At 40.9% G+C, this 17,309-nt stretch overlaps 1 protein-coding gene across 1 annotated transcript in view; it reads left to right on the top strand.

The window, feature by feature from the left end:
* The window catches only part of aqr (aquarius intron-binding spliceosomal factor), a 50,228-nt gene that overhangs the window by 23,859 nt on the left and 9,060 nt on the right, over positions 1–17,309 (top strand). Inside the window, exons 24-32 of the mRNA XM_083923854.1 lie at positions 473–583; positions 1,228–1,337; positions 4,156–4,291; positions 5,141–5,350; positions 7,551–7,688; positions 7,782–7,853; positions 8,854–9,041; positions 9,191–9,362; positions 14,176–14,346. Coding sequence (XP_083779980.1) covers positions 473–583; positions 1,228–1,337; positions 4,156–4,291; positions 5,141–5,350; positions 7,551–7,688; positions 7,782–7,853; positions 8,854–9,041; positions 9,191–9,362; positions 14,176–14,346 — 1,308 coding nt within the window. The remainder of the gene's footprint in view (positions 1–472; positions 584–1,227; positions 1,338–4,155; positions 4,292–5,140; positions 5,351–7,550; positions 7,689–7,781; positions 7,854–8,853; positions 9,042–9,190; positions 9,363–14,175; positions 14,347–17,309) is intronic.

Raw genomic sequence — 17,309 nt, 5'->3', positions numbered from 1 at the left:
GAGACACATACTAAGACCATCATGAATATTTATTTAGTAAATTAGATGTTATTCCTCCTAGTTAAGTAAATATAAGGCTAATTATCATGGTAAGCTGTATACAATGAAGTGCTACTAGTATTCAGGTGAAAAGTACACAAGGAAGGCGTAAACATATATGTATGACTCTTGGAGCTTTTCTCCATTTTCAGTACCTCTGTGTTTTTGCCCATCCCATCTGTGCGGTCACTGAGTCTTGGCATGCCATGCAACACCGCATCCTTGTTGCACTGTATATCTGAGCACAGCTAACGATGGGGCACCAGCTTAGCCCGTTCTGACATGCACATGGCCTAGCTGTCAAAACCACTAGGGTCTCCAAGGCAAGCGCCTTTGTACTGTGACCTAACTTCTGATTGTGCTTCCCTTCTGTTCTGCTTCTTTCTGTTAACATTTTCATTTCTTTCTTCTTCATTTCCTGCTGTGTCTCTAGGTTGTTGGACCACCAGGTACTGGAAAGACCGATGTTGCTGTTCAGATAATCTCAAACCTCTATCACAACTTTCCGGAGCAGAGGACCCTCATAGTCACACACTCAAACCAGGTTAACCCATCACACACGCAGCATATCTACACCCACACCGACTCAGCACATCTCCGATCTCTGAAAAGTTTTCCTAACACCCTGATCAAAAAACAATGAAGGTGTCTGGAGAATTTAGATCTTGTTTTCAGAACTGTCCATTAATCATGCAGTAGAGGCGAACCATAGAGGGAAAATTAAAATCTGAGCTCCCTTGTGACCCGGTCTTCACCCCTCAGTATTTAATCATAAAGTAAGCTGCTGTTGTTTTACACCAGTGGAGGCCTGCCAAAATAAAACTTGGCCACAAGAAGCATATAGCCTGATATTATGATGAAGACCGTATTCTATATATGCATTAGTTCCCCTTCAATTTATCTTCCTTAAACATGAATCCACACTTGCTTCATAGTTTGATTAATACATCAAATATATTACAAACGGCACTGTATAAAGTGTCGGACCAAAGTCGTAGAGATTGAAAAAGAGGCAGAAATTCAGAACAGATTTATTTATATGTACAAGTATTGTTCAAATACACACACACACACACACACACATATATATAGATATACTGTAGATATATATATATATATATGTATTTATCTCAGAGACTTTCCATGTTTGATCATGGTTACTTGTTTCCATGGTTCATTCAATACCAGGCTCTGAACCAGCTGTTTGAAAAGATCATGGCTCTAGACATCGACGAGCGTCACCTCCTGCGTCTGGGCCACGGAGAAGAGGAGCTGGAGACTGAGAAAGACTTCAGCAGGTGAGGACAGCAGGCGACAGGCTGAGAGAGACCACACAAACATAGATGCATAAAAAAAACAGAAATGCACATGTAAAAATTGAGACAACTTGAATTCACACATGCATCTGTGGAAGTGCATCAAATAAATAGTTACTGACTTATAGTTCATATACAGTACATTGCAGATGTAACCCTTACAGTTTGAGCAGACAAAACACTCACACAAACATAAAAGCAGTGCAGCTGCCCATATACATACTTAGTCTGAGCCAACACAGTGACAGGGCTACTTGATACTTCCATATGCCAGGCCATGGACCTGGCTGATCTTCATTAGGCATTGTTGGATTCTCAAGCCTTTCCACAAGTGTAAGGGGTCTCTCCCTACACCCCTGCTCTCAGAGGCCATTCCTGTCTGATTAACCCCTATCATTGCTCTGGACCACAAGAACTGACCTTGTACCCATTCGTAGTAGGAAGATGGCAACAGGGCTGGCTTAGAGTAATGCCTAATTATTAATTACCTTAACAATTTAGTTAAAAACAAAAATAATTCTGGAAGTTTTGATTAATTTTTTTATAATACAAATATCACTACAATAATGTTGTAGTTACAGTAGTTAAGTAGTAATAATTGTTTCCTTTTTCATTTCATTCATTTTCCAAGCTCAAGAATACATTAGACATTTTGCAATGAACAGTTCAGTTGCAACAATAAGACGTACTTAAATGAATGAATGCACAACTAAATAATTACATCCATAATTTATTTACAACCTTTATAATGTTTGTTTTGCTCAGGTCAGGAAGTTTTAACACTAGTTCTTTAAGAACTTTCTTTGTCTATACCCAAATGAACACATTAAACACAGTGTTGTTTTTCATATAGCACAGGTGGCATGACCAAGAGGAAATGGCCTCAGACAAGATCCACTAGAGTCCTGTTAAGGAAGCCCCAGTAGTTCCGTGTGCGTGTGCGCGTGTGTGCTTGTGTGTTGCCTTGAAGGATAGTGACTCAGTCCTTTCTACTGAGACATAGTGAGATGGGAGAAGAGATGTTTGGGGGCAGCACACTTAAAGCACTCATGGCAGACTCTAGAAAGAGAAATTATACCCAAAACATTTACAGTTTTACATGACAGCTGCTATATTTAACACCATTATCAAATGAATCAGCCAGAACTTTTTTTTGTTTTTGCTAGCAAAGCTTTTTAGCTCCTGAATATAAATAGCTCAGTGTCTTTGAATATGCATTAAGTTTTCATGCTGTTACTATTTAAAGTTTCCTTATAGCCTACATTGTTAATTACCACCTTATCCATCTATTGCAGTAGCTGGCTATAGCTCTTAGCAACCCTTCCAGTGGTAGAAGTGAGAGGTGATGCATGTCACTCATTTGCTATACACTCTGTGTACAACTACTGCTCACTGTAAGTGCATGACTATTATGAATAGCAGTGTATCTGAAATGGTGTCTGCACATGGGAGCAGTCTGTTACATTCTTAAATTATGCAGCAACGGCAACATAAAAGAAAGAGCTTTAGCTAGCAGCATTTAATATGTTCCCGCCTGCCTGGCCGCCTCATAACAACATGCAGACTCCACACTCCTTCCACCCAGCTGACACTAGCGAGAGAAGAGAGCCAGAGAGTGTTAATTAACACTGTATACGAGATGACAAAATGGAAGGCAGTGCTCCCTTGAATTGCCTAACAAAGGGGAAGCTACAGCACTATTGATTAGCAATATTTCCCTGAATTTCACTTGTGCTATTTTAATGAGATCGTAGAGTATGTTGGTTTCTGTAAGGGGGGAAAAAAACCGACAAGTTGTATGTTCAGCTTTGGACAGTCTATATATGTTTTTAAGAAAATATAATGATGTCACCTTCGCTCTTGGTGGAAGATAAGTGCATCCTCATTCAGGTTCAAACACAGTTGCTGCAAGTATGTTTATGGGATTTTACAAAAAAAAAAAAAAAATACAATCCTGTCGATAAATTCTGCTGTTCACTCCTGTGTATCTATTCTGGGTATTCTTTCTCAGTAGTTAAATTCATTACTGGTCCGTCATTCTTCAAGGTCATTCCCTAGTTTTATTCAGGCCAAACGGGCAGACCACTGTGACCATCTTTGAGTCATCTGCTGACCGAGGATCTTTGCAGAGGGTCTAAAAATAGTTCACCTTCATATTAACCTGTGACCCCTCCCACTTCCTGTCTTCCTGTGTGTGCTGCTTGTCTCATGCCACCTGATAATTGCCTTTAAGCAGTGTTGTTTAGCTGCACAATAGAACCTAAACAAATCTTGTGTACAGTCATTGCCCTCTTTAACCTCTGTACTCCTTTGAGTCATATTTACAAATTTCTTTTTACATATTTTACTCTGTGAAATACTGCATGTCTTCAAATGACTAGGCTTTTCTTCTCCTGCTTTACTTACAGTAATTAAAATCACAGCTGTTCTATTAATCCATTAACTGGCATTCAACACGCTGATGTCGCAGAGGGAAATTATTCAGATCAGATCAGAGCTTTCTATACTTTCTGTATTTATTTAGCTAAGAGTTTATTGGTTATCATATACTTTTTTTTTCTATACCTCCCTTGTGTTTCTGTAAGCTGCTGGAAACTCAATTTCCTTGTGGGAGTCCTCCCAAAGGGATCAATAAAGAGAAGTCTAAGTCTGAATCAAAAATGAAAAGAAACATTATCTCCCCTGCTTTATTATATACTTCTTACTGTGCATCTTTGTATCATTCTTAACCTGTTTGTCTCTATACAAAGAGTAAGCTTTTTAGATTGTTGACTAACTATGCTTCGATGTCTGTCTACAGATATGGCAGAGTAAACTATGTGCTAGCCAGAAGACTGGAACTCCTCAGAGAAGTGGGGAGGTTACAGGAGAGCTTAGATGTTCCGGGAGATGTTTCTTACACTTGTGAGACTGCTGGACACTTCTACCTCTACCAGGTAAGCCTAAAACTCAAAAATAGACAGAATCATCCTTCAGAAACAAGATTGCCATCTTTTAATGATTAATCATGCATCCATACTGGCCACTAATATAGTTCTGTGAAATTTGAAGATATAAATGTCAAGAAGTTGTGAATCTTTGACCATGAGATCTAGATGGTAGTCTTAATAGTCCATGCAGACAAATACTTAAAATGCAATTAACTGAGTCTTCTAGCAGACTCATTAATGTTATCTCTAATGTTGTTTTTCACAAAGCTGTTTATAGAGCTAGGCTACCCCGCTGTTTGGTTGAAGCTGGTTTATGAGATGCTCAGCAGGAACACCTGTGTATGAGTAAGGCTATCTGTTCTCATTTGTTCATTTGTGTTAAGATCAGATAATTATAGATAAAATGCTGCCAGGGCAAAGCCATGCAGAACTCCCACTGTGTGTTCATACAGCATTTTGGTCGACTTTAGAAAAATATCAACTTGGTCGAAGCTCATGCATACCAGATAGTACCTTAGAGAGCTTCTTTATCTAGTGGCTAAAACAAGCCGTTACTTAAAACAGTTATTCATTTAGTTAAATAACTCTTTGCTGCAGTAGTGCTTTGATGTGAACAGGCATGATATTTCTGGCAGTTTAATTTCAATACCGCCAATCATGCATACCAACACACTCCACTTTTTACGCACTTAGAAACTGCCCAAAATCTTGGCTCAATTCAGAAGGACCTGTTTGTCTTTGTGATCACACAAAAATACATAGAACCCATATGTGTACGAGCCACAAGGACGTGTGGAAATCTCTTGCCTCTTAACATTCAGAGGGAACTATATCTACTCTCTTTCCCGACTACAGGTGATATCTCGCTGGGAAGAGTACATGAGCAAAGTCAAGCCTAAACAGGACAAGAAAGTGGAGGTGCAAGCTTTGGCTGCTCTCTTCCCCTTCCACAAGTACTTCTCCAACGCCCCCCAGCCTGTGTTCAAGGGCCGGTCATATGAAGAGGACATGGACATCGCGGAGGGCTGCTACCGCCACATCAAGAAAATATTTACCCAGCTTGAGGTAAGAATGTCACACACACGCACTGTGTACTAGTTCCTTTATTGCTGAACAACACCCACTGGAATGTAATGAGGTTACTTCAGTGAATTACAGCACTTTTATTTATAGAGCACGTCATTACAGTTAAATTCAATATACTTAACATTAAAAAGCAACAAATTACATGTACAGAAGCACACATCTCCAAATTATGAGATAAATATAATTACCTATTTATTTTCCTTCTTTTACTCTTCCAATGAGACTGTCAGCTGTATTTGATGGTATTCTAAGACTATTTGCCTGCTGCATCCAGGTGTTGCACAACCTCCCATCCAAAAGTAACTGTGCCTTCCGGGCAACCACAGTGACAGGTAGTTGTAGATTAACAGTGATCGTTCAGACACCGTCCGTGTCTTTGTTGATGTGTCTCGTTATAGGCAGCTCTTCTGCCACTTTTGCATCTTTTGAGTTTTAGTCATCACCTGTCTCTTTGATTTAGTTGATAGAGTGACTTATTATATAATATACTTAACAGTACTGTTTATTTGCGGATACGATGCTGACCCTTTTCAAAAGATAAGTGGTACAACAAAGTGATGAAGGCTATTACTACTTATCTTTTTTACTCTCTCTGTCACTCTTTTTCACAGTCTTCCGCACTTACAAACAGCTGAATGTGTTATTCCTCCTCAGCCCGAGTATTTCTATAGGGATAACAATAACAATTCAGATTTATGGGAACACCAGGAAGGTCTCAGAAAAGCAATAAAGAAGTTATTGGCTGGAGGTAATATCCCAACACGTGTGGTGACCTTGATTTATCTGGCTGGCCACTGTATCACTGCATCACAGCATCTCTCCCTCCTCCCTCAGCCTCACCCATGCTGCAGTGAAATCAGTACACCATACACCCATTAAGAGGTATTGCTATCTGTGGTGCAGGGTGGACAAAGTAACATTCTGCTGAATTTGCTTACCTGTCTGACTCTTCAAATGTAAAAGCAGTTTGAAATAAGCTGCCGTAGGAATTTCCAAAGAATTTAATTCCTGGACAGACATTCAGACAGCCAGCAACGCAATGTGTCTCCTGTGTTCCTCCTATATAGGCACCTCCTGTTTCCTCCTCTGCAGTCCTACCACATCTTTACCACTGTTTTTTCTCTCTCCCCTCTCTTCTCAGTGTCTGTGAATCTTTGCCATCTTGATTTCACCCCTCAATCGCTCTGGAGCCACGGGGTTAAAAATAGATCTCATCAATATTGCATGTTTTGATTGGTTTAATATTAATGCTAAAATAGTAACATATCAAATATTTATACCCCAGTGCTGTCCGAGTCTACTTCTTCCGTCTTCCCTTCCTCGCTCGCTACCCCTACACGGATAGTGTGGCAACCTGAAAATAGCACGCCTGTTTACCCATATTTCTGTGCTCCTCCCCCACAACCTGGTTTTCATAGTTTCGAGCCAAGTAGATTTGGGCCCCACATTTTCCAATAAAGTAAAATCCATGTAAGAAAATATGTGCTTAAGTTCTCCTCAAGTTCCAGTTATTGACCAGCAAACTACACCCAGCATACTCTCCGCAGAGCAGCCTTGTGGCTTGCTGACCTCTGTTACCATCATGTGAAAATAGGAGACTGTATTTCCTAATCATAATCGAAAGCAAAGGGATTACGTTATCAGTGTTTCATGGAAAGGCAAGTAGATTGCCAATCACTTAATCTTCTTTGGACTGGCTTGTAGTTTGGAATTAAAGGGAATCAAAAGTAGAGGCAATTTGAACTATTAGAGGGCTATGATTGACTTCTAAATTCGTTAAATGTGGGTATACACAACAATGTATTGGTGTTGTATCTGAGTTTGAACTGTTCCTTTTTTCTTTAGAGGAGTAATTATTTCACCTTAGATAATCACCTTATCCATCATATTTGACAGTCATCATCCATCATTTTGTCAGAATGCCATTTTAAGTTTCACCTCACAACCCCACTGTATAAAACATGAAAGCAGAACTTACCTTCATTCACAAAAGATGAATGCACATTTACCGAAGTCCAGGATTGTTATGTCCCCCAGAGGCCATTATAAGGGTAGTTTTTAATTACTTGTAGAGAGCTGCTGTTTTTTTTTTATTTCTTTTTGCTAACTGAGTTCCCAAACATTTCTGTGTGCAGTGATTGAGTCGTGACTCTCGCCTTCTCTCTTGTCTAACCTGTAGGAGTTTAGGGCCTTTGAGCTGCTTAGAAGTGGACTGGACCGCTCCAAGTATCTGCTCGTGAAGGAAGCCAAAATCATCGCTATGACCTGTACACATGCTGCACTCAAGCGTCATGACCTGGTGGAGCTGGGATTTAAAGTATGCTCTTTTCAGTTGACATAAAGCGCTTGGTTAAGCTTGTATTTACTGCAGTTATTTTAAGTACTTGGTTTAAATGTCTCTCTTTCTTAGTATGATAACATCTTGATGGAAGAAGCTGCTCAGATTCTGGAGATTGAGACCTTCATCCCCCTCCTGTTACAGGTAACCCTATTCTGACTAAGTCTTAAATCTTAACCGTATCATGTGCAAGCTTTATGACTAAGATGGTGAAAATTTGAGTTGTTATTCTCGACTATTGAGAAACTACAGTCATGTCTTACCAGAAAACTCACTGCCCGGTCTAAGCACTGTCATAAGTTCCAACATCAAGCCGAGTTTAGTCCTTTACTCAGCACTATGCTGTCGACCATCTGACTTTCTCATTTAAGGTCTGACTGATGGGCTGCAAACACAGTAATGGTTCTTGTCTTTGGTAGTTGTGCCTAATTGTCCGAGATAGTGCTAATGTCTGTTTACAGATGAGATCATTAAGCACATCGGCCCATCTAACAACCTTGCCAGAGCTACTGTCTTTATCGCTCTTCTCTAGTGAGTCACAGTCCGAGCCTTCTGCCAGGTATATGTCACAGAGAAAACTGTTTATTCTTCCTCATCCACTTCGCTCTCATTATCCAGCCATTCAACCCATATCAATGATTTCAGTGATTAAATCAACTCTGGACTTGCAATGGTTGGTATATCAGATTTGTCTGAGGTTCAGCTCCAAATAAACCACGTCAAATTAGAAAAACGTGGCATTATGACATAGACACGAGTGAAAAACCTTACAGGCCCTTTATGATTCACAGCCCTCCTGGACAAAAATATTATTCACTGTTTAAGATCTGATCTCTCACATATACTATATAATATCAAGTCATTAGACATTTCTTTTTTTAATAAAGTTGGACAACAGAGTTGTAGCACGCTGGGATTACATGTGTGGACATTGGTTAGACTTTATAGTTTACATTTTAATTCATACAGCTAATGCACCTATATTTACATATCAAAGGGAAGCCTAATTAAATGTTCCACCTATACTGTGCAAAATGGAAAATATAATGTTTTACTGAGTCCAGTAGAGCCCCCTGTATTTCATTTTTGTGTTCTGTAACAGGTGTTGTTACCACTTATGGCTTCTGTCTTCCCCTCTCTTCAGAACCCAGAGGATGGCTACAGCAGGCTGAAACGTTGGATCATGATTGGAGACCACCATCAGTTGCCCCCTGTTATCAAAAACATGGCCTTCCAGAAGTACTCCAACATGGAACAGTCTCTCTTCACCCGATTTGTGCGCTTGGGAGTGCCCACCATAGATCTGGATGCACAGGGCCGTGCTCGTGCAAGGTGGGTCACTCTGGCAGCACATAAAGCTGGAGTCAGTTTTGACCAACTTAATTTTATTTCACAAATGCAGTGTCATAGTGATTAATACTGCTTCCTCACAGAAAGGACATAACAGTGTGACTTAATGTTTCTGTCTTCCTGTCCCACAGCCTGTGTAACCTGTACAACTGGCGCTACAAACAGCTAGGGAACCTGCCTCATGTCCAGCAACTGCCTGAGTTCCAGGTGCCCAACCCCGGCCTGACCTTTGACTTCCAGCTAATAAATGTTGAGGACTTCAATGGGGTGGGAGAATCTGAGCCCAACCCTTACTTCTACCAGGTCAGTAGTAGTGCACACTACAATGCACAGACCCACACACATTACAGCATGCTAAGGATGTATACCAGTTATACATTTAAGCAGCTCTCTTACAATAAAAATAAAACTGTAAATATAGAAAATATAGAATATCAAATTAGTAATTTACAGTAAACAAAAACTGTTAATGTATTGTGAAAATGAACCATAACAAAACTGTAATTGAATACTGACGGTGGACATGTTTTCAACTGCTGATGTTTTCAACAGTTTCATTATTTCAATTTGGAGAACTGTTAACACCCAGTATATAACACCAGTATCTAGTATATCTGGAGCATATGTGCATGCACAATGTTGAAAGATAGTTTGTGTTACACAATGTGTGGCAGTTCAAGCACAATTTATACAAACCTTTACACGGATACACACGCATGCACACTTAGTTCCACCAGAACAGAGAACCATATTCCTCCCTAACCTCTTTTTCCTCTAAATTGGTTGTTGTACAGCATTTCATTCATTTTTAAAATTCTAATGGTTTAGCTACCGGTCCATATGATATATTCATAACCCTGCTTAGTCTGCAGCTAGTACTGGCTGCCCAGCACAGACCAGTGAGTCTGTCCTTCACTCCAGGAGCCAAATTGTGTTTTATCATGACATTGCTTAGACACTCAAGACTGTGTGTGGGCAGAGGGTTGGGTTGACAGGGGCATGTAAAAAAATAATGTTTACTTTGGCACCACACCAGCACAGGAGCTCAAATGTTACTGTGACAGTAAAACTATCTAGGTTGATATAGCACTTTAAGTACTGATATGTAACTTGAAAACAGTTACTTTAACTAGGTTATTCATGTTACGGAAAAGCTGTCAAGCTCCCAGCTCGTCCATATGGAGATTGGGTTCATCTTCATTAAATCGCCTGAAAACAACACACACCAGACGGCACAGTTATAATGCTAAAATTCAGCGGAATTCATAAATTAGCGGCTAATTATTTTGTAATTGGTTCATTTCAGCCTGCATGCAAGGCTTTTATGCCTACATTGTTGAAACAGAGTAGCTACAGTTGGTAGCAAAACAACAAGTTAGCAACTGTCCTGCAGCTGCTCTCTGTTGCTACACAGCAACCAAGCGGAAAGAGAAAAAAGGCCTAAATTATAGCAAAACACAGTAGACTCACTCTTGCAAACACTGTGCTGCAACACATATTTTTTGGTTTAATAAATTTTTTTAAGGAATGTGTAAAAAAAAAAGTTTATCCAAATATATATTTTTATTTATTTATTTGAATATTCTGGTCCAGCCCTACTAATTCATAAATATCAGTAAATCAGACATGGATTTGTTTATAAGCTCATGTCTTCGCCAGTGAACATGCCTGAGTGCTTCATCAATGTTACTGTAGTGTTCAACACTGCATGCTCATATCGCTGAAGCTTCATATAGTTCTTAAATCCAGACCACGTGCATTTCTCGAGGCACCGGGTCACATGAACCTCAACTCTATTTGCCTGTTGCCATTTTCAGGCTTCTCAAGGGAATTGCCAGTATCACTCACTATGCCGTACACACACACACACACACACACACACACACACACACACACACACACACACACACACACACACACACACACACACGCACCCACGCACACTCTCACACATGTGAATCCACTTTCCTAGGAACCAGAAGGGATAAATTGGACACTAGAGAAGCAATTGTATCCAGTGCATGTTGACTGCCTGTCACAGCTGAACAAACACTGCCAAAGCTCTGCTTTTCACTTACACAGGAACTGCACACCCATCATACACACAAGCACATGCGTGTACCCAGACACTTCTCAGTCCAAAGGTCTGTTCCTGTTGCTTCATTCATTAAAGCACTTTCCATACTGACCTTCAGCCTATTGATAGTGCCTCCCAAGTTGTCTAATGGCTCATAAAGTGTAAGATGCTGGTCTCTGTTGTTAGAAAATGGCTTTACTTAATGGCCACTAGGCTTGTTAGTCTAGGCTTTTTTGCTACACAAGCTGCATTTTAAATTAGGTAAGAGCAGAAAACATTGTGGGCTTTACTCACAAGTAGTTTAGATTTATTGCTCTTTTATGGCTTATGTGTTTGTATCTACGCCAGAATTTGCGATCATCTCCCCCCTTCTGTCTCATCTCTGTTTCTGTCCGTTCCACACCTCCATCCTCTCAAGTCCTTATGTAGCCTGGGGTAATTGGCTCAAACTCCAGTGGGTTAGGCATGACCTTGTTGTTATGGTTAACGAGTTCTCTGGGGCTAAAGGCATTAGATCACATTTATGTTAAATATGCACGAGGTAGGCAGAGCTGGAAAATGCCAACCACGTGTCTATGTAGATATTACTCCTCTTGTGTCTGGGAGACACTTGCACATGTTTATGGTTCTTGTGTTCTTTAGTTCCCCACTGCAGCCATCCTGTAAAGCTGCCTCATTATTTTTGATTTATTCAAATGCACAACTAAAATGGGGTCTATGACATACTACCGTAATTTCCGGACTATAAAGCGCACCTGACTATAAGCCGAACCAGCTAAATTTAGGGTAAAATACAGATTGCTCCATATAAAAGCCGCACCCGACTATGAGACGCAGGCGTTTTGATGTGTAATTACCGTAGTATATAGGGGTTCCTGCTACCACGGAGGGGATTGTCGGGACAGAGATGACTGTTTGGGAACGCAAAGCGTCCCATTTATTAACAATAAATCTTTCAATCATTCAATAAAACTTTCACATCTTTGACATGGCGAACAGCATTCGTGCAGAGTACAAATAATACAACGGTGCAAAGTAATACAAAGTGCTCGCCTGTAACACGGCAGTAAAAGTGCAGTCCCGCGGCCGTTAACGTTATCAAAATAACCAGCCATTCACTGATGTCAAGGGTACGTGCAGCAGCTCTATTTCCTTCTTTGACAGCCAGATCGATTGCCTTTAACTTAAAAGCAGCATCATATGCACTTCTCTGTTTGTTTTCCATGTTGAGGGTGTTTGCATGAACACTTCCTTCGCGCAAACAGTCGCTGAAGCTCTCCTACTCTTTGTTTTGCTCTCGTTCCCTGGCGACCGGTTTGTCTGCCTCGGTCTCGCGCATCCTCGGTAGTGCGCGCCCCTGGTTACCGTAAGCCGTAGAAAAGCCGCACCGTTGAATACGCCGCAGGGACCAGAACGAGGGAAAAAAGTAGCGGCTTATAGTCCGGAAATTACGGTAATATCCAGTCCCAAAATCATGTTTCACAAGGAACTGAAGAGTAAGCCTATAGTCAGAATAAATACTATACGACACGGCCACCAAACACCACATGTGCCTCTCAAAAAAGCACTCTCTCGTGAGCAGATAAGTCATCTGATATGTAGATACTTTTGAAACATTTTGTTGATGATGTTGAATGCTGTATTTTCCGTTTAAAAACACCAGCTCAGCACATACAATCACTGTCAAACTTGAATATAACATTTCTATAAGTAAAACACTGCCCGGTCACTGAAGTTATGAATTTGTGCCATTTGGAGACAGGTAATGGTCGAAGAAGAACAAAGGCTGTCACTGTGTTTGATGTGTTGACTCCAGTCCAGCTGTATGAAGAACTGTTGATGTAGCTGCATAAATTATTATCAAAGATGTGAGGCTGCAATCCAGGCTTAATTGAAACTGGATGAATAATGCATACTGTTGCCTTTTTTCTTCTTTTTTTTTTTTGGTCACATTTGAAGGGCAGAATGTAGCCTTGGAGCCAGGATGCACATGCTGAGGAATTTGTTGATTGTAAAATGGGTGAATGATGCATGCAGAGTTGGCCTTTATATTTAGTTACATTTGGAGGACAAGATCTTTTGTTGTTCTAGGGCCAGGACATCTGGTGTGATGTTTCGGTCAGGGTTTGTTTGAATATATATATTCAAACAAACCCCATCCGAAACAGAGCTTCAAAATAAAGTGTGTGTGTGTGTGTGTGTGTGTGTGTGTGTGTGTGTGTGTGTGTGTGTGTGTGTGTGTGTGTGTGTGTGTGTGTGTGTGTGTGTGTGTGTGTGTGTGTGTGTGTGTGTGTGTGTGTGTGTGTGTGTGTGTGTGTGTGTGTGTGTGTGTGTGTGTGTGTGTGTGTGTGTGTGTGTGTGTGTGTGTGTGTGTGTGTGTGTGTGTGTGTATGAAGCAACTGACATCAGCTGGGGTTTTTTTTTTTTTGCCTTCCCTAGTAAAAATGTACAAAATGTTACACTGCTAGGATATGATAACATTTTCTCATCAGACTGAGTAGTGAAAGGTGATGTGTGCCTTTCATCACACTTCTAAAAACACAATTGGCTATTCCCCACCTAATGAATCAAATAAATCAAAGCCACAGTAGAAATATGCCATTTACCCTCCTCACTTTTATGTTGGAGATCCGAGATTGGGACATTTTGTCCCAGCCTGGCTAGTGGTGGTGTGGAGCTCGGTCTGAGGCAATTAATTCCAACCCAAATCAGATGGTTACTCGTGCATGAATGAGTGGGCATTTATCTGGCGGAAAAGTTAAACACTTGACAGGCGAGAAGAGGCTATGTTAAAGTAGAAGAGAATGACAACAGTAAGGTGTCAAAACACAGTAGTCAGTCCTGGTTATGCTGACAGGAAGCAAGTCCTGTATATTTGGGTACCGTATTGATAGACGCTTTAGAAGCTTTTCGGGATTAGTTTCCTAAACATCAGGTTTTTCCTTGTCTCATTACCTATGTCAATACTGTATAGGTAAAATATGATCATATTAATCTTACCGCCCCCCTTCTTTTCTCTCCCTTTCTCTTCTTGTGAAGAACCTGGCGGAGGCAGAGTATAGTGTGGCTTTATACATGTATATGCGTCTGTTGGGCTACCCCGCTGACCGCATCAGCATCCTCACCACCTACAACGGACAAAAACACCTGATCAGAGACGTCATCAACCAGCGTTGTGCTGGCAATCCCTTCTTTAGTCAGCCTAACAAGGTAAGGACACACATGCACCAGTTTACACCGACCACATTTAACAGTTCACACAGCTGCATCCAATGATTGCATTATTTAAATTGGTATGATTATAAGAGTCATATGTCCTTATGAAATGTGAATTAAATTGGAGAAAACATTTTCTTCTGCATAGAAATGAAGCATGGATGCAAGTCTGTAAACTGAAAAATGCTAAGACATAGAACAGTTTTTATGGTAATTGATTATACAATATTCAATAATGGGCTAAAATCTAAATCAAAATGGTATATAGTATTAAAAAAAAAAGCCACATTATACACTATGCAGCAGTATTGACTCGTGTTCAGTTTAATCCCTATACACTACTTTCTTTGACTGTTCTTTTCCAACCCTGTCTCCTCGTTCAGCGATACAAATATGACGAATGATAAAATTGCAGTTCAGTCAAAATGATTAAGCTAGTGAAAGTGTATTTGTGAAGTTTTGACACATACACATGTGGTGTCTCATTCTTGTACTGAAACGCACCCGATTCCACATGCATGAACTGTACACACTCCTGATATCACGCAAAGGCTGACAGATTTCTTCCCTCCTGTCAGGAAGGAATCCACAGTCCCAACAGACATGTTTTCACCTCATATATGTGTAGGACTAGTTTAGTAGGAACATGCATGATGAGACACACACACACACACACACACACACACACACACACACACACACACACACACATGCACATGAATAGTCTCTTCACACGTTCAGATATACACTGCAGTCAAGGCACCAACCGTCTATCCTCTGTTGCACAGAGAGAGAATTTCACAGCTCTCTATTCTCTCAGGGATTCTGCTGTTTCTGCCTCCAATTACCACAAACAGACACAGTCTTCTCTTTCTCCATGTGCAATTTACGTAGGTTTGTACGTTTTGACGACAAGTTTTCCCAACTGTCCTCACCCTTGCAGTGGGACACACAGTATCTCCTTGAATTAAGTGAATCTGCATGATTTTCTCAGGGTGGAAAATTAATTAGCAGCTCATGGAGGTTCTTGATCGACTTTTTCCAGTTGTAGGCAAAGCAAAAGAGTATTGGGTTTTTTTTTCACACTGGCCTTCATTGTCCTGCTTGATCAAATCATGAGACCATCAAGAATGCTGCAGGTCATAAGACCCAGCTAAAGCAGGACACTGTGTGTCCTCTGTCAACAACAACAGTTTACATACCAGCCGAATGCACATACCTCTGTAAATCAAACTCACTGAGGTGTGTGATTGTGTATGTGTGTTTGAGGAAAGGATTTAAATGTGCATACTTTAAGAGTGGGTGTTGACTCCACGCTATGTTCATCCCTGAGGAATATTGTTGGATTGTTTTCAGCCCACGGTATCCCTCCATACCCATCTTGTCTTTCTTCTCTCTTTCCTTCCTTTAGACTGTGTTAAGTCAGCAGCCCGTTGGCACACGTTCCCTTCCGTTTTCTGTTTGTACTGTTAAATGCTTTTACCCGCTAGCCTCAGGTTATCCTTTCCTCTCTCTTCGCTCCTTTCCCCTACCCACATTCTCTCACCTTTCTTTGTTCTCTGTTCTTCGGGCCTTTCACACATTAAACAATGTCACAGACTATTTAGGTATGCCAGAGTAAGTTGCAGGATCAGAGTGTAAATGGCACATAAAATGTCATTGTGCCAAAGTGGCAGACTCAGTCAACAAATTTGTTGTGTGGTTCAAATATGTTGCTTATGGTTTCTGTTGTTGTGTAGCGTGAGTAGTATGCAAGGCAAAACACCTCAAAGCAGTAGTGTCTTATCAGCCCCACCGTAAATAGTCCTGAATTATTTTTCGTCATCTTTTGTTTTTTTTAAATGAAAATATAATGCCCCGGTTATTCTATTCTTTCGTTGTTGTCAACAAATGAAAATACAAACACCCGTCTGTCTTGATACTGTCTGATCCCTGTCTGAGGACCTACATTTGTAACAAAAATAAATAAATAATAAAAAAAGGTCAGGAATAGATTGATAAGTAGATGTGTTTATGCTTGACAAAATTTAATTTTATGGCACAGAGGACATGATCGAAAGAACGAGGTCGCGGGTACAAGCGGCCTAAATGGGTTTTCTCAGGAGGGTAGCTGGAGTCTCCCTTAGAGATAGGGTGAGAAGTTCAGCCATCCGTGAGGAACTCTGAGTAGAGCCGCTGCTCCTTTGCGTTGAAAGGAGCCAGTTGAGGTGGTTCGGGCATCTAGTAAGGATGCCCCCTGGGCGCCTCCCTAGGGAGGTGTTCCAGGCACGTCCAGCTGGGAGGAGGCCTTGGGGAAGACCCAGGACCAGGTGGAGAGATTATATCTCCTCACTGGCCCGGGAACGCCTCGGGATCCCCCAGTTGGAGCAGGTTTATGTGACCCGGGAAAGGGAAGTTTGGGGTCCCCTGCTAAAGCTGCTGCCCCCACGACCCCACCCCAGATAAGTGGTTGAAGATGAGATGAGAGGAATAGGCTGTTTTCCGGCTTTGTTAGTAGGACCACTATACTGTTGGTTTTGGTCTTTTCATGAGATTTGCGGACAGAAAGAAAAATATAGAATAGCATCAGCCTTAATCCTTTTTACACATGAAACTGCAGATTGTTACAGTTTATTAATTGTCTAACAAGCAGGAAGGAAGTGAATCCCTCTTATGTATTGTGTGTGCATGGTGCATTCTACCACCTGCAGGGCTGGAGTTTAATCTCCTGTTGTTGTCTGTGTTTTGTGCTGTGCAACCATACCTTGTTGCTTTGTCTTTCCCTGTTCTGACAGCTAGCCAGAAATTGTGCATGGTCATGTTAAATGTCCTGCCATGTTAAGACATAAAGTGTCATTCATTGTGCTCATGGCCTTAGTCAGTATGCATGCCTAGTAGTAAAGTGACAGGGGTGACAGGCAGTTGGATTTGCTGCTAAGAAAGATAGCCACAGAGGGAGGGAGATGAAAAGAGAAAAA

Source organism: Echiichthys vipera, assembly GCF_963691815.1.
Source record: "Echiichthys vipera genome assembly, chromosome: 12".
Lineage (NCBI taxonomy): Eukaryota > Metazoa > Chordata > Actinopteri > Perciformes > Trachinidae > Echiichthys > Echiichthys vipera.
This window is presented reverse-complemented; position numbering and strand designations above follow the sequence as displayed.